We start from the raw sequence: 23,125 nt of genomic DNA, 5'->3' as shown, positions 1-23,125 counted from the left end.
AGCAATCGCAAGATTAGCCACGAAACAGTAGCAGGCCATCAAATCTCTACAATGGTGGATAAACTCATCAGAGCAAAGACACGGGTGAAAAAGTTCATAGTATAATTCGCCAAATTTTACGGCAGACCTTATAAGCAAAGACAGAAAGACAGTCAAAGCTGTGGTGGATCTACTAACAGCACACTGTAATCTTAATAGGCATCTAAAGCTAATGGGATTGTCGGAGAAAACCTTGTGAGGGTTCTGTAAACCTGGCAAATGAGCGGTTCTGGAGGTTCTGGAAGCTATATGGAGGGTTCAGTCTCCAAGTTGCAAAATTTTTTGAAAAGGATAGAACTGGAGAATCAGACAATACGAAATCGAACAGGAGTAAGAGATGCGGTGATATCTGTCTTACATCTTAAATGGAATTGGGCAGGACATGTCGCTAGGATAACAGATGGACGGTGGACAAAGAAACTTGTGGAATGGAGACCAAGACGCGAGGCTATAGAAGCAGAGGACGACCTCCTAGTCGATAGGCTGGAAACTAGATTCAAATGGCACAAAATAGAAAGAAATGGCTAGAGTTAAGGGAAGCTTTTGTTCAGCAGTGGACGGTATACGCTAAATGATGATGATGATGATGTTCTACTTACATTGATTTATATATTTTTATTTTCAGAACCATGATATAGAAATAAAAATCTATATTTCAAATAAAAATATTTTGGAGCAACAAATAATGATATATAGAAGGGACATTAAAAATATGAAAGTACATTATTAAATTAAACCATGACTTTGCTTTTGCCAGACATTTTTTGTGCGAGAAAACCTAAAAACATAGATTTTAAGACAAAAAATGACGGAGATCGACATTGTTGATGGTTGTTTTCATTTCGAAATCAACACACAGATATAGACTATTTTAGATTGGTATTTTCTGGCATTTTCTTCACTTTGTGCTTTTCTCACAAACAGTGGCTGCTGAAAACGGGAAGATCTTGGACAAAAATTGCAGAAAATGTTTCGAACATTTCCTCTAAATCTATTTGTGGCATACTGTTTCCATTTTGTGCCAAGAAACGACACACATTATTAGAAACATTCTCTACATTCTAATCACTAATATTTATTAAATTACCAGTTGTTGGTTATATGGAATTAAACATTTTTGACCAAAAAGCTAATACGGTTAAAACACAATAATTACCCATTTGTAGAAGCTCTTTGGTCCATTTATTAAGGCAATACAAGTTTAAAAAAGACTTTTTCGTTCGACACTAAGAAAAAGGTCGACGGAAATTGTCCTCGAACGCAATAACGTTGTTTTTACGACGTTTCGAGGTGCTGCGGAAAGAAATATAACATTATCAGGCTCCGTATATCAAGTTGGGGAGCCCTTTACCGAAAACGGTGTCGATTTGCTTTGAACTATTGTGGCAATTTAGACGGTCAATTGAATTCTACCGCTATAACATTTTTCCAAGATAAATAAATCGATATGTGGTTACAATGGCTGTTTAAATTTATACTACAAAAAGGACAATATTTTTCAATCAAGAATACGAAAATTCTTGAAAATATATGCTTCCATTAAGATTTTGATAGTCTAAGAGCTAGCAACGTTTTCGAGAAAGTATTTTAAGACGTCTGGCTCTTTGATATATCTTTTACTATGCTCTCTGGAACAGCATGCGGCCCGTCTGGCTGCCGATACCCGTTGCGTTCACTACTGCGCATCGGAAGAAGATCCTATATTTTTTATTAATTTAGTTCTATAAATTCTAGTATTGAATATAAATCGAACATGTCCCCATAGCGCAGTGCGTAGAGTTTCCGACCACGAACCGATGATTCAGAGTTCGAATCCGGGTCAGGCCAAAGACTTTTTTATTTTAATTTCGTTTATATTCTGATAGTAAAGTATTAAATAATTCTGGTAATTAAATAAAAACAAATATTTAATACTTTACTATCAGAATATAAACGAAAATAAAATAAAAAAGTATTTGCCCCGACCCGGACTCGAACTCTGAATCATCGGTTCGTGGTCGGAAACTCTACGCACTGCGCTATGGAGACATGTTCGATTTATATTCAATACTAGAATTTAAACGACTAATAAAAACATAGGACCTTCTTTCAATGCGCAGTAGGGAATGCAACGTTTACCGGCAGCCAGACGGGCCGCATGCTGTTCTAGAGAGCATAGTAAAAGATATCAAAGAGCCAGACGTCTTAAAATACTTGTTTTTCCAACGTTGGTTTCGGGGAAAATACTCTCGTACTATTATGTTTGGACTAAATCTTCTCGAAAATAAAGACAATTTAAAATTCCGTTACAATACGGAAATAGATTGAAGTTTCGCGATTACAGTGATATATAATTTATATGGTTTTGTAACAAATTGCTCGCTATTTTATGTCGAATGCCGAAGCTCTGCAAGCCGTAATCAAGCCTTAATCAAAGCACGTGTGTTTGGAATTTTAGGTGTGGCTTAACACGACAGGATCGGGTTAAGATTTACGCAGATTTCTGAAATATAATATATATTTCCTTCGGCCACCACCCGCTTTACCCTACCCCTGAAAACGACCCGTACAGCACAGCGTAATAGATTCTTAAGACATTATTCTTCCAATAAGAATTTCAGTTATTTTAATGATAGAAAAATATATCTTTAAATACATTCAATAGGTCATATTACTGTAAAGGTTATACGTAAAAATTAGCTCGGAAAATGGAGACGCGCTATGGAGACATGTTTGACTCATATTCAATACTAGAATTTATAGGACTAAATTAATAGAAAATATAGGATCTTCTTCCGATGCGCAGTAGTGAACGCAACGGGTATCAGCAGCCAGACGGGCCGCATGCTCTCCCAGAGAGCATAGTAAAAGATATATCAAAGAGCCAGACGTCTTAAATACTTTCTCGAAAACGTTGCTAGCTCTTAGACTATAAGGAATATTTTGTTGATATTGGGGCATCAAAATCTTAATGGAAGCTCTTAATGGAAGCATATATTTTCAAGAATCTAGTCTACTACTTTTATTTTAACATTCAAATTAAAAAATACCGTTTCTTGAAACCTGAAAAACTAAAACAAATATATTTTGAACATTTTTGACGCTTTTTTCGTTAATTTCAACTAATCACAGCCGAAATAGTGCCGTTCTGGTCTATATATCAATGTCGAGCAACACATGGCCTGGAAAGCGTACTAACAATTTTATTTCTGTCCGCACTTCCAAGCCAACAGATCGTCGCGTGATAATTTACCCCCATTTGTTCACCCCTAACACGAGCTCAGCCCTTCGCCATAATAAAACAACTTTGTTAGGAAATGTTTTAACATAAAAGTGTGTAATTTAGGCCACAGTAATTTGCAAAAATGTTAGGTTATGATTTATTAATTAATCAGTAGTGGCACCAATGACTAAAGAATCCAAGGACAAATAACACCCGAGAGCAAATTGTGACGATGTCACCAAACAGTGCCGTGGCACATATTTTTCTTAACCTAGCTGTTTGAAGCAATATTTATATTTTTTGATAATTGTTTTGACTACGCCTATGGTGTATCATCTTAATTAATTACGAAAAAAACGTATTAAAATGGTAACAAAAGGTACAAAACTAGTATCGACGTATAGCACATATCAAGTACATATAGATGTTAATTGAAATTGAAGAATAATTAACGAATTCAATAAGAAAACGCTAAAAAGTGGGAGTGGACTGTTTATTTACCTATGAAACGGAACTCCTGGCTCTTTCTTATCGCTGCTGCTTTTACACTTGAAAGCTGAACAACTAATCACCATTCTAATAAAGTTTATACAAAGTTTACTACACACAAACTATTAAAAATCGCAAAAATTGTCGCTAGTGACCATATGATGACTCATTGTTTGCCACCAAAAAAAAGGTCTCTAAGGTCACAAATTCTTCTGCAGCCCGTATAGGGGCGTTACATGTCCATATATTCTTTAGTCGTTGGTTATAACTTATCTTACAGTCTCAGGGCCAGTATCTGAGAGGTTATTTCTCCATCTCCGGTATCAGTCGCACACAATCTATAGCACGTATGGTTGTCGTTTTGGCGCACTCAATGATCAGGTGTTCTGGTATTTCCCCATTTTCCTCATATAATCTGCATTATCCGTTGTTTCTTAGCTTCAACCTACTCATTTGTTAATTGAGGAGACCATCTTCTGTTAAAAACCCCGTGACAATTCGAAGATTGTTCTTTAATCGTGTTTTTAACCTCCTCTTGTTTACGAGATTTCTGTAGTGCTCGTTCTGTTATGAACCACCATGTATGAATTAAAATATTCATATCTTTTTTTATTTCAGTTCGAAAATATGGAAAACTCTATCCCATTATATATTCATTTATCTTCTTTATTCGCCTTATGGAACCTTTTCCATATCCGAAACCTTTTTGTTCTGAGGAAATGAATAAACTTTTATTGCTGGAAAAGCGGGAGCGGCATAAAGTAAAATAAAAACTCTCTGTACTTTTTCAATGATTTATACGGAGGGAGCAGCATAATTCAGAATTTAACCCGCGAGTTTTCCGACCGATGGGAAATTGCTGCCTCGTGTAGTTTTCCCACTTTTTCCGCTCGTATGATCCCATTAAAACTCTGCCCTAATAACGATCCAGAGCCTCGCCTTGGATATCCACACTAGGGATGGGCGATTTTTTCAATAATATCGATACCTGATCGATATGGATCTAAGATTGACCTCTAGCGACTCTAGCGTTGTATTTAGACATACCGAGTGCGCCTCAAAAGGGTTTTTGCAGATAAAAAAACGAGATTTGGTATGTTAGTATATGACATAAATTAGGATTGATTCACATATTCAATTGTTTTCGGTCACTTCCTGTTTCACCGGAAATTTCACTTTTGATTTTTAAATGGCACCCTCGGTATTTTATCTCGGTATTTAATCTAAAGTAATTATCTCTTATATTTAATATCGGTATTTTTGGTCAGTTCCTATTTTACCGGAAATGACCAACTTTTGATTTTTAAATGGCATCCTCGGCATATTTCTACTTTATTCGATAGAAAATGACACTCTGAATAGAATGACATATCATATGTCAGCTTTGGATATTTTCGCATATGGTTTATTTGAAATTGTAACATGCGGTTCATAACGACAATTTGGCTCGAAATACCAAGTGTGTGGTACCAAATTATTCGCAAAAAAAATGCTTTTTCCAAATATCCCAATGAGCTACCATCGTTCCATTTGAAAAAAATTGAGATTTGATTAAAAATACGATTTGGGCATCTATTAACCGGCCAGGACAAAACACGAAAAGCATTAAACGATCAAATCTATTTTTCCAAGACTCCTTGATTAAACATTAGTATTTTTAACACAGCCATTCACAGACACTCTCTAGATTGTAATTTAAAATATGATTTTTTTAAGCGAAAATGTCAAAAGTTGACGAATAATGATGTCATTCTCAGACTCATTTATCATTTTCTATCAAATAAAGCAGAAATATACCGAGGGTGTCATTCAAAAAAAAATCAAAAGTTGTAGTCATTTCCGGTGAAACAGTTCAGCAAAACAATTGAATACGTCAATTTCAATCCCAATTTGTATCATATACTACAATACCAAATCTCGTTTTTTTTATCTGAAGAAATAATAAAAAATGATTCACACCGGTCTCATTGGCTAATTTTCTTGTACTCAGCGTACTATCCATGGCAACTTGGCCCAATACGAATACCTCCATAGCTTCATTCACTACAGGACTTTCCCTCTGCCTCTTTTTATTCATAACGGAACCAGTTTCGCGAAATTTTGCTACTAACTCGCGAACGATTTTGCCATAAAGGTGTTTGTCAGGATGGCGTTCATTGAATATCTGCGCAACGATTGTCACATTCATTATTTTTAAAATAAAGTTCGATTATTTCCACTTTTTCTGCAAGTGAGTACCTACACCATAATTGTTAAAAAGTTTAATGATATTGAGAAGAACTTTAACTTGGCCCTTTTCAAAAGCGCCAATCTTTTGGGTCAAAGTCATATTCATTTCGACTGAGAGATCCTTTTTTTCAGTGTAGAATCAACTTTTGACATTTTCGCATATGGTTTATTTGAAATTGTACATACGGTTACAGTTGGGGGGTTGGAACCTTTGGTGTTAAGCTTGATTTTCATGCATCCGTTATACGTCGATACGTTGGTCCGACGGTGCTCTGATTAGTCATAGCGTTTTCGCGCCACTTTTCATCCGTAAATATTTTACTTCAGCCCGTCAACGGACCCGTTCATACGATAACGGACGTTTTGACACTTTTTTGACAAATTTAATCTAACAATAATAAAAATATAAGTAAAATCGGGGGATGGCACCCCCGCTTAGAGGGTTGAAGATTTTGCAATCATTTTTGGGGCACAAGTTGTCCCCCTCACAAACAAAATTGACGTGTTTTTGGATTGTTTGAGAAAAAAATTACTCTGGCCGTTATGCCTTGCGGAACGTTTTCGGTGGGCCACCCTGTATATCATTATTTATTGCTACAAAATATTTTTGTTTGAAATATAGTTTACGAGACCCCCATAGTGTGTGCTGTCTTATATGGGACACTGTGTATAAAAGGAGAGAGCGGAGATTTACCCCTTGAAACGTTCAATATACATGTCGGAAAATTTCTGAAACAAAAATAAAATACTGAGACGCTCCTGGAATTCCTGCAGCTGATATTACATCGTAAAATTTCCTTTAGAGCCTGATGTAACTCGATGTATCTGCATAGCCGATACAAAACCACAATATCGCGAGGTTTTATTTCTCGGGCTTTATTACAGGAAATTTTTATATTGTTACGGATTCCGTGGGTCCACTATTTAAACTCACGATAAAATACTTAACGAATTTATTTGTTTCACTCTGTACACACAACTTATACTATTTACAACACAACTTATGCAACTACTATTACTCTAACGGTATTTCGCGGTATTTTCAAACTTCAGACTTCAGACTATCTTCAGACTTGTCCAACTGTCAAAGCGCGGGCCTTATATACCCCCTGGCGATGGTTTGTGGAATTTTCTAAAGAATTCTATAATTTTCTTTTACTTTCTGGCGAATGCGCCAGGTTCCTCAATGCACGTTGCGATTATTTAGCAGTATGCAGTTATGCAACCAGTAATACACCTTGACAATATTATAAACGTAAAATAAACCAACTTCCTAGTAATGCAAGGAATTTTCTGTATCTAGGTACCCTATTTATGCTAGGAAATATTTTTTGTTGAAGTGAAACTTCCTTACACGCGTTGAGGTAAAAATTCAGGGCCGTGACACACGAGCTAGCGGCAGGACACGCGTCACGAAAAGTAGTAACGGTCGAAAAAGTGGTAAGCCAATGAGGAAGTTGAGATGGGTCTTTGGAGCGCTGCGCCGTCGTAATTTCGAACTACACTTTTCCAAACATATCGTTCAAATCCTTCAATTTAATAGCTGTTAGTCAGTAGTTTCACTTCAAATATACACACATTCTATAGAAGCTAATATTATCTCCTGAATCTCTCTAATGACATTCTGGACTATAATATTACTAATTTATATATGCAAATACCATATCGATTGGCTTAGTTACTTACGTAGTTAATTAGAATTCTCTAACTGCTTCATCTATTAAAGCAAATATCTCATGCAGATATATGCTTGTGACCTTATTGGGTGTCACTGTGTTGATAATACGCCCCCGCGATTTTTTACAGTGATTGTATCAAATTTCTTGTACACAACACTTTTGTTTTATGTTAAATTACTTCGATATTACACATTGAATGAATAATATACAGTAAAAATGTAAATAAATAATACAAAGATTGATCAGTTACACCATTTTTAACTCCTTTAATAACTGGACCGATTAGTATAAAATAGAAATTAAATTATTCTATTGCTCTTTATTGTGATTTTTGTATCAAATTTCGTTCTTGGATGTACAGGGTGGGTCAAATTCGTCGCTTTTAAAGGAATACACCTTTTTTAGGAGATAAACGAAAACTAATATGGGTGTCCGGAGCTCAATTTTTATCAAAAACATGATGGTGAAAACCGCACATCGATATCTGTTACCGTTTCGGAGTTACGGGGTGTTTTTCAAAAATGTGCATTTTTAACAAATCCCTGCAACTTTTTTGCTAAGGAAAATTTTGTATTTCTGTGAAAATATTTCCAAAGTACCTTTTTACAAAGGATTTAATGATTTAAGTATAATTTTTTTAAAACTAATAATTTAAGAGTTATCAACAGAAAAATTGTTTTTTTTTATTCGGGATACCTTGTATATTTTTAATTACCTGAAAAGAACTTCAAATTACCTTTCCAAAAATATAGAACACTTGATATTTTGTTATAGTCTTCAAAATACAGAATTTTTATAAGTTCACTTATTGATGATCTGCCCCTAATGGAACCCGAAAACATATTTTTCCAGCAAGACAAGGCACCGCCTCAGAACGCTGAAGTTATTTATATAAGTACGCTTAAGTTGTAGCAAATTTTTGCAGCCAATTTCGAGAATAATTGAATAGCTAACCAAGATCCCAGCCGTTGGCCGTCGAGGCCGCCGCACTTAATGCCTGTGGATTTTTATCTTTGCGGAAGAATAAAAGTACTTATTTATAAATTGTCCGTATAATCTAGACAAGAATTAGAAATACTTAGCGATTATCTGATGGTATCTTTCACACCCAATGAGTTAATGAATTCCCCGGGAAATATTCAAAAACGGTCCCGTCTATCCATAACAGAAGATGATCGACATGTTAAAGACCTGTAGCAAAGAAAATCTTATGTCTTGGTTTGCTATTAATTTTTATTGTTATTAGATAGTTTAAATGTGTTGATATTGTTAAATATAGTTTAAATTGTTATAAAATTTTGCAAATATTATTTTCGTTTTAATTGCTGCTCACAGCTAGAATTTTTTGCATTACAGCCAGCGCCGTTCAAGCCTACTTAAATGGGCGAATTTGTATAAACTCTATATCTCGAAGAGGAATCGTGCAAAATATCAAGTATACTATATTTTTGGAAAGGTAATTTTAAATTCTTTTCAATGAATTAAAAATATACAGGGTGTCCCATATAAAAAATCAAATTTTCTGTTGAGAATTCTTAAATTATTGATTTAAAAAAAATATACTGAAACCATTAAATTCTACTTAAAAAGTTGCTTTGGAAATGTTTTCACAAAAATACAAAACTTTTCACAGCAAAAAAGTTACAGCGATTTATTAAAAATGCACATTTATGAAAAACACCCCGATCGATGTGCGGTTTTCACCATCATGTTTTTGATAAAAATTGAGCTCCAGACAACTATATTAGTTTTCATCTATTTCCTATAGAAAAGGGTTTCCCTTTAAAAGCGTCCAATTCGCCCCACTCTGTACATTTAAACCCTCTATAACAAAAAAAAAGTAAAAGAAAGTAATTCATTGTTCATAATAATTTATATAATCCTTATTTATATTTCCAAGAATTCCTCCCCAAACATCTAAATTATCCCACCTTAATCCAATCAAAAAGATAAAAGATGATTAATGTTTCCTTTTCTGGATATAACGAAATAACAACTAAAGCAAAAACAATTTATATTAAACAGGCTCTCTTCGGAAAGCATCCCGAATCGGAAAGTGCCGTTTATTCCCTACAAACGTATCTAATAACTGGGATTTTTTTCACTTTTCGCCCCCAAAAGCTATAAATCATCCCCCTGCCTCTCGGTCTAACCTAGTTTCGTCCCTTTGCCAGTTTCCAGCATCACGTTTTCTGGAACATTCCGGTTTATTATTATACAGTTTCTTTCAGTAGATCGTTTAGCTAAAAATCTATTTTAACTTGAGGATAGGTTTGTCGTGGGCGGCATTCTGTAAACTACAGCATATACTGAAATCTGATCTTCCAATATGTTTAAAAAGAAAGGAGTCTTTAAGAGTCCATCTCACTAGTCCAAAAAACTAGCAAAATAAGCTTTCGGCATTTAACGTTTTATGAAGAAGGAAATTAAAGATAAATAATTATGCTATATCCGTATTGTAGCACATTTTTAGACAACTCATTTTTTACGATTTTGATGGTCAAACATCAACAAAATATTCCTTATGTTTGGACTAAATTTTCTCGAAAATAAAGACATAATTTAAAATACCGTTACAATACGGAAATACACACAACGGAAAAGTCTAGGGATATTACAATTTTATCCAGCCATCGGTCAGTAATTTTATTATTTGCATTTCTGATATAATAAAATTAAAATAAATAAATAGTTTACAGGACGTATTGGGAATAAAAATGCGAAATTTACCGAATTTTTCAAATTTACCTTGATTTTTATTGAACTCAAGAAAATACACACATTTTTTTTATTCTAAACTGCGAATTACTTAACCATTTTTACTTAATAAAGGGTATGGCCTCCTCTACTGTTCATTACAGCCCTACATCGTCTCTCCACGCTCCTGATCAGGTTTCACGAGGCATACCCATTCTCAAAATTCTTCTTTGGACTGCGTCCCATACGTGCTCGATGGGGTTGAGGTCAGGAGATTGTGCCGGCCAGGGTAAGATGTTTAATTGATGAGCATTGATAAACTCAGTTTCTTCCAAAATCATTGGCATATGGTAACACGACAGGCTCAAGAATTAAATCACGATATGTGATTCCTGTTAGAAACCTTTCAAGAAAAACGAGATCGGTTTTTCGGCCTAACTGGACTCCTCCCCAGACCATAACTGTTCCACCTTGATAAGGGTGCACTTCCTGAACATGATCCAACCGAATAAGATTTCCCGGTTCTCTCCATACCCTAAACCTTCTCGAATCCGGATGAATTCCAAAGCATGACTCATCCGTGAAGAGAACATTGGCCCATTGTTCATTCGACCACTTAACATGATCTTGAGCCCACAAATATCGTACCTCTCGATTTCCTCTCGTTAAGGGTTGAGCTCTCCAGAGGCGTCTGCTTCTTAAAGTTGACCTCTCTTAATCTATTGCGAACAGTGTCAGGACTAGCAGTTTACATTATGTGTTTCCTGGAGAATTAAACTAAGCTCTGGTGCTGTAAGAGTCGGTCGGCGTCGAGCTTATTTAATTCTCCAAGATCACATAATGTAAATGTTAGTCCTGACACTGTTCGCAATAGCTTTGAGAGAGGTCAACTTAAGAAGCAGACGCCCCTGGAGAGCTCAACCCTTAACGAGAGGAAATCGAGAGGTACGATATTTGTGGGCTCAAGATCATGTTCAGTGGTCGAATGAACAATGTTCTCTTCACGGATGAGTCACGCTTTGGAATTCATCCGAATTCGAGAAGGCTTAGGGTATGGAGAGAACCGGGAAAAAGTAATGCGATGTCGCCTTGTGTGCCTTTCAGCAACATCACCACTTTCACGGTAGCGTGCACTTAATCGCGATATTACATTTTGCGTTGTATTTAATGCTCTAGCTACGTCAATTTGGCGCATTCCAGCTTCGAGCATACACATGGTCCTTAGCATTTCGTCTCTGTTAAGATGTCTACGCTCCATAATGTCGTTTAATACTAAAAAGAGTTATTTGAATGAATTTTGGCCAGTTATCATAAAAACATAGCCAGTACAGGTTAAATTCGAACAATTGATGCTAGGTGCTTTTTATACATTTGACAAAAAATGCACAAACACTTCTGCAAATATCCTAAACTTAGAAATAACTAGTGTGACTACTTCATTTCAATCGAAGTAGAAAGAATCGACCTACAAATATGTGGTTGTTTATTCAAAACATTTATTTTTAACTTTAATAAAATGATATCCCTAGATTTTTCCGGTGCGTGTAGATTGGAGTTTTAGGATTACAGTGATATACAGGGCGAGTCTTAAATAAGTGCAAATATTTTTCTCGTTACGATTTTTCCGATAAGTTCAAAATAACCGAGTTATTTAAGTTTCAAAATTAAAAAAAATGATTTTTTTTGAAAAAAATTTTAGAGCCACCGGATATTTTTTGTATTTGCATCCCTTTTAGTGCCTTAACCATGGAGTAAAGCCGTAACTATGGTATATCAGAGATTAAGAAATTATACCGTGGGAAAATTTGCGGTGAACACGCAGTTCTAAAAAGTTTTCGAAAAATATATAGGGAAATTTAAAAGAAAATGCGAGGGGTAAACCGCTGGGGAATTGTGATGTACAAATCCGGGAATTGTTAGGAATTACAGAGAAATCTGTAGGAAATCTAGGAATTATCGGAAATATTAGGAATTACTAAGGAATTGTGGGTATTATAGAGGAATTGTGGGAATTATGAAGGAATTATTTAGGAATTGCGGGAATTATTGGCAATTATTATTATTATTGGCAAGGCGGGAATTACATTCCGGCCTTGTAGAACGCTGACACGCTTGCGCAATCGGTAAATTTTGTTGTGCGCGTGTTCTGTCGTTGGAAGGGGGGGGGGACCCCGCAATGCGCCAACTGAACAATCTAAAATATATTCAAGCTCATCAGATTTATTATTGTCTGCTTTTTCCTTGCATGACAGTACCTCAGATGGCTCAGAAACTTTTTCCGATCTAGAAAAAGGCAATGATGCTAGCGTTACAAAGCAAAACAAAGATGAAAATACTATTTTAATAAAATCATATTATGCCATATTTTATGATGAGAATTATTACATTGGCAGTGATTGAAATAATTGACAACAATAGATTTAAAATCAAATTCCTTAAAAACGAATTTAACCATTTTATTTGGTCCAGCATTGAGGATATAGCTTGTGTGGCGAAAATTTTTATGTTTTATGGACCCATAAATAATATTATGGTGCGTCCAGACTTGACAAGTCGAGCGCAAGACGAAAGCAAGACAGTTTGCTACGAGACAAGCCCGAGTTGGATCATAGTGAGAAGAAGCCAAAACATATTGTCAAGGTGTATTACTGGTTGCATAACTGCATACTGCTAAAAAATCGCAATGTGGAAGGAACCTGGCGCATTCGCCAGAAAGTAAAGAAAATTATAGAATTCTTTAGAAAAATCTAGAAACAACCGCCAGGGGGTATATAAGACCCGCGCTTTGACAGTTGGACAAGTTTAAAGTTTAAAAGTTTGAAGTCAAATCTGAAGTTAGTCTGAAAATACCGCGAAATAAAGTTAGAGTAATAGTAGTTGCATAAGTTGTGTTGTAAATAGTATAAGGTGTGTGTACAGAGTGAAACAAATAAATTCGTTAAGTATTTTATTGTGAGTTTAAATAGTGGACCCACGGAATCCGTAACAATATTAAATTGTAATTGAATATAACAAACGATGGCCAAATAATAATGCATACAGTAATAAATTTGTGTATCTTTAACATGGTATTTGGTTTGTCGTATTTTATTCATCGTCCGTTTTTTCCCTTTTGGCTGTTTGTTCATTTGTTTTGAGACACGACGTTTTTTACATAATACGTTTTTACCATTTTTTTAAAACAAAATATTAAATAGAAAAATTATTTGGAAAGTTCAGAGGCACATTTTAACATTAAAACATATATTTTCTAATGGGAATACTTTATTTTTTATTTTGTTATTAGATTCTACGTACAATTCGGTAACTTTTTTTGCATATGATATTATATATCTAAAATTAATAGATTTTGTAATAATTCAATTTGTTTAAAGAAATATTTGTGAAGCATTTCGGTATGGTAAAAATTATTGCCATTTAAAAATTTGAGATTACTTAATTTTAAATAGTCGAAATTCATAAATCAGAGCTAATATCTGGCAGTCGAGCGAGCCTTCCAAAAACACGTCGCGACTTAGCCGCGAGCTTTCTTTGATCGGCCGTCGAAAAACCGACAGGGGGCGGATAGCAATGAGACTCCGTGGGTTGTGACTCGTCCACACTTAGCGAATTTGGAATGTCTCGCGCTCGTCTCGCGCTTGACTCTTCAGGTCTGACGCACCATAAGCCGCCTTGTGTGTCCTCACCCTATGTGTTATCTAGTATTATCCTTATTAACTAAAAGTTAGTTTAGGTAGTAAGACGGAGAATAAAACCTTCGTTCGCGCAACATTCTCTTAATTTTAAACAATCTTTTCACTACTATTTAGAAGAATCAGTAGAGGTATTTTTGGGGAATTGTTAATAAGTATTTCTCCGAATTTAGTGAAAATTGCAGGTATTAAGAGGAATTATAGGCAATTAAGAGGAATTAAGAGGAATTACTAGGAATTAGCAGGCATTCTTAGGAATTATTAGGTATTATGGGGAATTTTGTGAATTACGTAGGAAATGTCCATTTAATTCCCAAATTAGGCATTGGTGTACAAAAATTTGATCAGCGGTTTACCCCTCCATTTCAGTCCATTTCAACTGTTAACAGCAAAAAAGTTAAAGTTAAGTTATTTTAGCCACACTCACCTTTTTCTATTTCTCCTATAGTACCAATTTCTCGTCGACACAAATTTCTGCAACACCATGCCGCGCCTTCACCACCGATCACATCCTTGCTACCCCCACTCTTTAAAATACTCCAATTCGATCTTAACACCCCCACGTCAAAGACTTCACTACGAATTTACGTAAAACGACTCAAATTATTCAAAAGTTCGATTGGATTTACTTCTGAAATGTTGACTCGTATACAATTATGACTTTCTCGGGGCTCAAAGGAAGGAAATAAGGGAGGAAAATGGCTAGGGAAAACCAATTTTCCGTGATGAATTAGGTGTCGGAAGCAGTCGGGTCCGGTTGCATTGTGACGCGAAAGGAAAAACTACCCTGCGACAGCTAGAAAAGTGGAAATCGCAGTTTTCTGGATGAATGTAGAGTTGAGATTGTTGGATTATCGGTGGAGAGTTGCGAGGTTTAAATTAGCAAACAGTATTTTTTGTATAGGGTGGTCCAATAATAGAGAACTAAATTTTCCATTAAAAAGGTTTTTCTGGTATTTGCCATATTTTCTATCATCTCTTTTCCATATTTTCTTTAGATGCGTCAAAATATTTTTCAATACCGTTTGATAGAGAGTTATCCCGTGGCCTAAAAGGAATTTTTAAGAATGTCAATTATGAACCTGTGTATAGTGCTAATACAACAATTATTACAGTACGTCTGTCCGCTCTGTAGCTACGGGGTATCCGTGAGAGGGGAAACGATATTCTCTGGATGTTTTTCGTAAAAAATAAGACGACGCGTCCCATCAATAAAAATTCGACAAATTTGCAAGTAGCCAATAAAATGAGTGGGCGGAGCGATTTGTGGTGACGTACTCGTCAAGTCGACGTATAAAATATATTGCTGTTTATTTAAGTGTTTTTTGTCTGCATTCCTTTCATAGACACAGATCCAGCAGACGTACTGTAGGTAATCCAAAGGATAAAACACCTCCACTGGAAAGGTCGGGTATTATGTTGTTAATATGTTAATATGTTGGGCAAACTAGAAGATCAATATTGTTAATATGTTGGGCAAACTAGAAGATCAATATTAACTAGATTTAAAGAACATTTAGCTCAGATAAGATATGGTAGACCGGATAAATCTTGCGTTGCGAACATATTGTTGATAAAGAACATTGTATAGATATTAATAATTTAAAATTAATTAAACAAGTCTCAAATTACAGGCAATTAGATGCGTATGAAAGCATCAGAATTAATAAATGTAAAGATAGTATGAACAGGGACAACGGTCCAATTCCTTCCAAGTTCTTTGTTCCTATTACTCTAGGCGGAAATCTAACTGTTACGCTCGGTGGGCTCTTCGTTGGCTAGATCTTACCATACCCACTCGGTACCCACTGAGCGAGTAATATAAACGCTTAAATTGTACTTTTTGGATTAGTCTTGATCATCTGCGGATGATGCTAACATGGTTAGCGAAACGCGCGTCCAGTGTAAAAGTAAAAGTGTTTTGGTGTATTGTGGTGATTTAGTGTTTTTATTTTGCTGTGTAACACCAAAGGTTCCAACCCCAACTGTAATATTTTCTGTCTCTTGTAAAAAATGCGACCAATGTCATATTTTTGTCATAGTCTTGTGTCATAGTTTTTGAGAAAAATAGTATATTGTTTTATTAGAAGTAAAAATGATACTTTTTCACATTTTTACTCCGAATAGAACAAACAAAAATAACATGCTATTTTTTTCAAAAGTTTCAAAATAATATAAAAAGTATTACATTGTAAGCAATTATAAGGGGTGAGTCTTAAGTAAGTGCAAATATTTTTAGGGTTGGTAGATCTCGATGAAAGAAATATATTTTCTCTTTACCGTTTTTCAAATAAGTCCAAAACAACCGAAAAAAAAATTTTTAAATTTTTTTTCAAAAAATTCGAAATTTTCAAATTTAAAAAAACCTCATAGACTTGTTTATGGGCTCGAAATATACTACCCCTAAAAATATTTGCACTTATTTAAGACTCGCCCTGTATATCGAGCAAAAATATCTTACACCTTAGATCTGCATAAGTAAATTCGCTTCATTTTTGTCCTTCCCAAAACACACACACATAATTCCAATGCACGGATTACATGTACAGGGTGTCCCATTTTCGTGTGTTTTAGGGGTTGTTTATCCTTAGTCGAAACACAACGATGTGGTTTTCACATCACTGCACTACCTACTGGTTTTATGAAACTAAAGATGCCACACACATATTTGTTGCTAGGAATTATCCTGAACTACGGGGTGACTTTGAAAATGTTGAATTTTTTGATACCCCTCATATCTCGGTTATCTCGTAACTTATCGAAAAGGTGAAAACAAAGTCTCGTAGAGTTTTTTACGTAGAATTAGCTAGGCTATGTAGTTCTTCGTTGGGAGCTGTCGTTCTTTAAACATAACGCACAATTATGATTTTTTTTAAATGTGATACATTTAAAAATTGATTTTATTGACAAACATTTCGTGACAGGGACACAGGTTATGTGACAACGACAGTAAAAATATAAAGACGTCACGTCGACCAACATGTTTTTTGTTCAAAATTTAAATATAATTCCAAGATTTTTCTCCAAAAACCCTCATTTTCTTCAACCAAAAACTGGCTCTCGCACTTTGAGCACAGATAGTGACCCATCCGGATCAAATAAATGCAAAAAAGATGAAAGCAAAATAAATGCAGATCCCGTACCTATAAAACAGGAGACCCCGGAAGATACCAGAGTAAGACAGTTACAAAAATGCCGAATATCTATTAGGGAACCTGACGATATCATGCTCATTTCTGGACTGCCGGCCAAATACGTAGCTTGTAAAAGAACTGCCAGGATATATCAGCCAAGGAAGAACGCCATGCAGAGCGGTAAGAAAGCATAAACACACTAGGGTGGGTTAAAAAATCAACTATTTTTTTCACTTTATCTCTGAAAAAAAGGTTGGTAGACACCTCAAAAAATTATCTCCAAGTTTAGGGCTCGAACTCACTGACGACCAGGTCGCAACGACCTGGCCGTCGCGTCGACTGACCGGATGTATTGCTGCGGCCAGATGAACGACCAGTTTCAACAGAGTTGTCAAATCTAACGATTTTTTACGTTTTACCAATTAGAAAATATTGTTTCAGAAATGTTAAAATATCCGAGTTAACTAAAAAGCGAAGTTGCTATTCACAACAAACAAAAAGCATTGTGTACGCGCGACCGACAAAAAGGGAGATATTCTGTTTCTTTTTCTACTGATATGGCGCCCTTATCGACTTTAGAAGTAAACATATTAGGGCCATCGTAAAAAAAGATCGTCAGACACTGGCTCTAAATATAAGCAGGTAGAAAGTTTAGCTTCCAGTTATTTCAATGTTTACAATATAACGAAGAATCTACAACAGTAATTACTTCTATTTTTATGAATGTTTAAGTTACTTTCTTAATTTTTTTTTTCAAAATAATGTACCTAGTAGAAACATAGTCTATTGAACCCTGTTTGAAAACGTTAAATTAAATATCATATTTAAAATACAGTTGTCCTCCTTGTACATGACTACAATACAACTAAAAAACTAATTTAATAAAAAAAAACAAGTGGTTGTAGAAAAACTTTAAATATTATCTTTTTAATTTTTAAACATCGAAACTCAAAGGTATAATAACAGATATCATACCAACCATAAATAGAGTAGGTATGTCATATAAAAATGTTTTGAGTTTTTACTAGAATCATCCCTTGATAAAAAAAGGGATTAGATTTAAGTTTACCTTTGATCCAGTCTGTATGCTATTTCTTTGGATTTTCTGCACGTGTGCAAAAACTACACTAAAACACTATATCTTATAGAAAATAAAATATTGTGCCTTGAATTTGAGGGATTTCATCTGAAAAATTATTAATTTGGAAGAAAACCGGCAACAAGCGGCAGAAAATAATAATATTTCCGTGCAGTCTTCTGGTCGCAACGACCAACGGACGGCCAGGACGCAGAGTTGCCACAAGCTACACAATTGTGTATTTTGCTACACATTTGCTACCATAATTGCACAGCTACACCACAATCGCCTGTGCTACACATTTTGAGAATTTACATATTTCTTATAAAAAATAATACCAAAACCGTAAATCAGCTGACAAAAGCTGTTTTTTTTTTGCTTTTAAGTTATCTAAGTTACATTAAAAGAGGCCGCAAGTAAACTTTAAATTTTGAGCCGACAAATATCATTTTCCGTCATCCTCAGGTGTTCAGTAAAATGTCAGAGTATGAACTGGATCATGAATTAAGGACCTTAATTGGTCGAGTCATAAACGGTAAATAGACAGGATCAAAGAGACAGGATTGTTTAATTCCTTAAATAATACATAAATAATATTACATATTATAAATATATAATATATATAAATAACACCTCTGATAACACGTACTTTGGTTAGGTTTTGCTCAATTACGTCATCGTTACGTCACACTTCCACGCCACTCGTAGGCATACGTGAATAATATTCAATTCCTATTTCACTTCCTCCCATATCAGCAAGAACTGTAGTTTATATGGACAAATTTGGCCGATTAAACAGTCCTGAATTGTTTACAATTTTTAAAGAGACTAACCGGTCTAATTTGTCCATAAAATCGTTAGTTTCGTTTTCGTCTTTTTCGTGACATCAATTTTGACGTAGTTGCGGGGGGGGATGAATATATTGACATGATATTGACGTATACAAACGAGTGGAAGTGAGACTCGTAATCATGCTTTAAAATTTGGCGAACGTACGTCTTTTTTCTTGGCCTTGAATTTGAGGGATTTCATCTGAAAAATTATTAATTTGGAAGAAAACCGGCAACAAGCGGCAGAAAATAATAATATTTCCGTGCAGTCTTCTGGTCGCAACGACCAACGGACGGCCAGGACGTTAGTGTGCGCTATATCATTTGATTCAATGGTTTTAGAGGTGGCCTGGCCGGTGCGACCTGGTCGTCAGTGTGTTCGAGCCCTTATAGTAAATATCATTGACCTCTAGATAAATTTATTTCGATGTCATTGGTAAATATAGTAATAGCAAACATTAGACCAGTGTTTACAAGATCAAATTCGATTATCAAAATATAAGTTATTTACGGCGTAGAAAGCCTTGTCTAGTAAATAAGATTTCAATGCTTTGCGAATGAAAATGATGTTATGGATCTGATTTCAAATGGCAGGTGATTGTGCATTTTTTTCGAGTGTATAATATTGAACTTTCAACTCTGAGCGTGGGGTAGGTAGATAAAGATCTTGCTCCGCGTTCCTGAGTGGATAAGTGTGAGATGGCCTTTCTTGAGAAGCTGATACATGCTTACATATTAGGCAAACGGATTCAAATATAAATAAGGAAGGAAGAGTTAATATTTATAGTTTTTCTAAAAAAGTCCTGTCAATGAGTTCTGCTGTTTAGTCCCAGTGAATATCGAACAGCTGTCTTCTGGAGCTTGAAAATGCGGTCAAATTGAGTCGCACAACACGCACCTCAGAATGGAAGGCACTGACAAGTTAAACTCCTTAGAAACAGATATTAATGCAAAACACAGGCATATTAATGCAAAACAGGCAGAACTCAATTTTTTTCGACAAAGCGTTGATATACATGTCCCATCTGAGACAATAATTGTCTACAACAAGCCCTAAGGATTTTACAGATTTTACGACGTCAATGGTGGTGTTGTTAAGTACAAAAGGCATCAGCGAGTTTTTATACGACAAAGCTTTAGTTTTAGAAATGTTGAGACTCAGGAGGTTCGAATCGCACCAAGAGGTAACGGTGATTAAGTCATTTGATATAATCCTATGAAGTGCCGTGACGTCCTTGTTGCTCCAAGTGAAGCTAGTGTCGTCCGCAAAAAGACATATTTTGCCACTGATGTTTATGGTAGTTGATAAAAAGAAGAAACAAAATAGGGCCTCGAACTGAGCCTTCCTAGAAGAAAACGTGGTATCCACCCTCACAACTTGACTTCTGTTGCTTAGATACGACATAAACCATTCGAGAGATTACATTTACCAATAAAAAAAATTGGTAAATGTTTAACTTTGTGCTATTTTCATATTTGAATTAGTCATCTTGAATTTTTGCCTCATGTGCTTATTGCCAAATATTGATTTAATTTTTTATCGATTTTATACCGAATTCATACACGCTGTCCCAATTATTCTTGGTATCACACATCTCTAAATCCAAAAGAAAAAAGACTCAAAGTCTCTCTTCGTTTGGATTTATAAACCAGGACTCTTTGGGAATAACAGCGCTTTCAGTTGGAGCGGAGCGTCCGCAACTTCGAGCAAGTACCATGAACCATGAGTTTATATGAACAATTTCACATGGGCGCGTATGCACCGTCCGACGAAGTTCGTCCGACGGCTATCTTGAAAAAACACTGTAACGTTTTTAGTTCGTTACATGTCTTTTTTACATATAATATATGATGTCTGGCCTATCGTCACCGGATTCCCTCTCGTTCAGGCCTGATCATTTTGTTGGTACGCTTGGCGTAATTTTTACGTTCCCTCAAACGTTCCCTAGTCGCCAACCCTGCTATCGTTTCACTATTCTGTGGAGGCGCGCGCTGTCAACATCGCTTCTGTCAACTCTCTGTGATTTAACGGCACTTTTGGTTTGACCGTTTGGCCTGTCAGACGCCATTAGTCCCAGTTTTTTTAGAAATGCTGATTATTTAAATCTTGCTGTATAATCTGAATCAGCGGTTATTTCGAGGCTACAGGTAAAGATAGTTATTACCTTTTATAGATTCGATATTATTATTGAATATTTTTAGGGTACAGTTACGGATGTCCCAACTTGTATTTGTATTTTGCTGGCACGTTGGCGTCCCTTTTCTTTTGTCCTCCAGAATGTCACATGGAAGAAAGGACAGGTTGTTTATTATTTATTGAGCCCTCGGAAGTATTTCGAGGTAGGTTTATTTTGTTTATTAGACCTTGTTTGGTTTTAAACAAGAGTTTCATATTTTTAGGGTCCAAGGTACGGACTATTTACAAGGTACGGGCATTATCCAAGGTCCTAGTAGTATCCAAGGTACGGGTAGTGTTCCCCTGTACCGTTGTCTTATGGACGGACTGTGTCCAAGGTTATGGTCAAAGGTTATGGTCCAGGTTACGGATATTATCCAAGGTTCTAGTAGTGTTCCAAGGTACGGGTAGTGCCCCATATTGCCTCAGTATGGATACAGCGTGAGCCCCATGCTGCTTCGCTCCCATTTCTAAGCCTAGTCAGTAGCTACGGCTGTAGTGATTCATGGTGTCCTCATTCTGGCCCCTTTTGTTGTTTTGGCCAACAGGATCGCCGACAGACAGTGCAGAGATATGAGCCCACCTCACGCTGCTACTCTTCGAAACAGGATTGCCTCAAGAACAGCTAAGTGTAGATTTAGGTTCTGGTTTTCAGTCGATTTTCAGTCTTAAACAGTAACGTACATTTTAAATAATATCGGACAGACTATATTTAGTGGTTAGATTATTAAGAACATTTATGTCGATTTACGTTACAATGTGATTTAGATATGAGGTTTCACTATATTACGCCTTGTAATAGTATTACTTTTTTATAGATATTATTATTGCACTAACATCATATAAAATATATCAAATTAATTAAAGTAATGCTACATTTCATATATTCTCTTAAACTTTACATGTCTTGTATTTTATCATAGTTGTTTTCATAGATATTTAGTACAATTCTTAACACCACTTTCGTTGACATATAACCACCTATAATAATTATTAAAATTGTACAATGCTACTTACCATCAGAATTCATCATGAATAAATATAGCCATTAGTTTTAAGTAATATACAACTGTGTTTTCTTTCTCTGTACATGCCTGACGCCCAATATTTATATTTTTTTGTTTATTGTTATTAATTAGTTTTCTTTCCAGTGAAATACCTTATCCACGACTGCTCTCCGATGAAAAGCTGCCGTTCGCAGTGGTAATGTTTATAAAAAAAACGCTACAACACGACGGACGGTCCTTCGGAACGGTTCGTCGCATGTGAAAGCGCTGTAATGAACGCCTTTTTTAAACACATCTCTAATATTAAACCAAAAAATACAAATTTTTATTTTTTTTTCAAGGTACTCGTGGTTTGGACCACTGGGAGGTCGACTTTGACACTAGGGAACGATGGGAGAACCCACTGATGGGCTGGAGTTCTTCTGGCGACGCCATTTCCAACATCAAACTAAATTTTGCCACGAAAGATGAAGCTATAAACCACTGCAAGAAGAACCATTTGAAGTACTGGATACAAGAGAGTAAAACGCAGAAGAAATTCAAAACGAGGAGCTATGCTATAAATTTCCATTATAAAAACAGAACCAGGGTTAGCACCAAATAATTTGTAATAATTTATTTAAAAATAGATTTTAGTAAATACAGAAGAAAATGTTTTTTATTTATCTGCATATCTTTTTGAAAAAATAATTATATTTTTTATAAAAAGGTTCGTCTAAATAATGTATGTCCTAAAATGCTTAGTTTTGGAGATACAGGGTGTAGAAGCTTCATTTTTATTTCAATTTTTTCCAGTTTGGATGAAAATTGGTGTCTGGGAGTTTTTTGACGTTTTTTGTAGAGGGAGCCACCTACACATTTTTTAACTGCTTT

The 23,125-nt window shown here is 35.4% G+C and overlaps 2 protein-coding genes across 3 annotated transcripts in view; one reads left to right on the top strand and one right to left on the bottom strand.

The window, feature by feature from the left end:
- LOC115875230 (ecotropic viral integration site 5 ortholog) overlaps window positions 1–14,775 on the bottom strand; it is a 60,976-nt gene extending 46,201 nt beyond the window's left edge. Inside the window, exon 1 of one of the 2 annotated variants that reach the window (XM_030890646.1) lies at window positions 14,455–14,775. The gene's annotated coding sequence lies outside the window, so the exon portion shown is untranslated. The remainder of the gene's footprint in view (window positions 1–14,454) is intronic. The other variant, XM_030890645.1, reaches the window with a different exon arrangement.
- Window positions 14,776–16,932: 2,157 nt separating this feature from the next.
- LOC115875231 (NADH dehydrogenase [ubiquinone] iron-sulfur protein 4, mitochondrial-like) lies at window positions 16,933–22,898 on the top strand. The gene is made up of 2 exons (XM_030890647.1): window positions 16,933–17,341; window positions 22,594–22,898. The coding sequence occupies exons 1-2, from the start codon at window positions 17,008–17,010 to the stop codon at window positions 22,854–22,856; spliced, it is 597 nt and encodes a 198-aa protein (XP_030746507.1). The 5' UTR covers window positions 16,933–17,007; the 3' UTR covers window positions 22,857–22,898.
- The last annotated feature ends 227 nt before the right edge of the window (window positions 22,899–23,125 follow it).

Source organism: Sitophilus oryzae, unplaced genomic scaffold, assembly GCF_002938485.1.
Source record: "Sitophilus oryzae breed Bouriz unplaced genomic scaffold, Soryzae_2.0 scaffold_1356_pilon_pilon, whole genome shotgun sequence".
Classification (NCBI taxonomy): Eukaryota; Metazoa; Arthropoda; class Insecta; order Coleoptera; family Curculionidae; genus Sitophilus; species Sitophilus oryzae.
This window is presented reverse-complemented; position numbering and strand designations above follow the sequence as displayed.

Coding starts and splice junctions, on each gene's coding strand:
- LOC115875231 (XM_030890647.1), top strand. CDS start 17,008: ATGTTTTTTGTTCAAAATTTAAATATAATTCCAAGATTTTTCTCCAAA. Junction 17,342..22,593: donor GAAGAACGCCATGCAGAGCG/GTAAGAAAGCAT, acceptor TTTTTTTTCAAG/GTACTCGTGGTTTGGACCAC.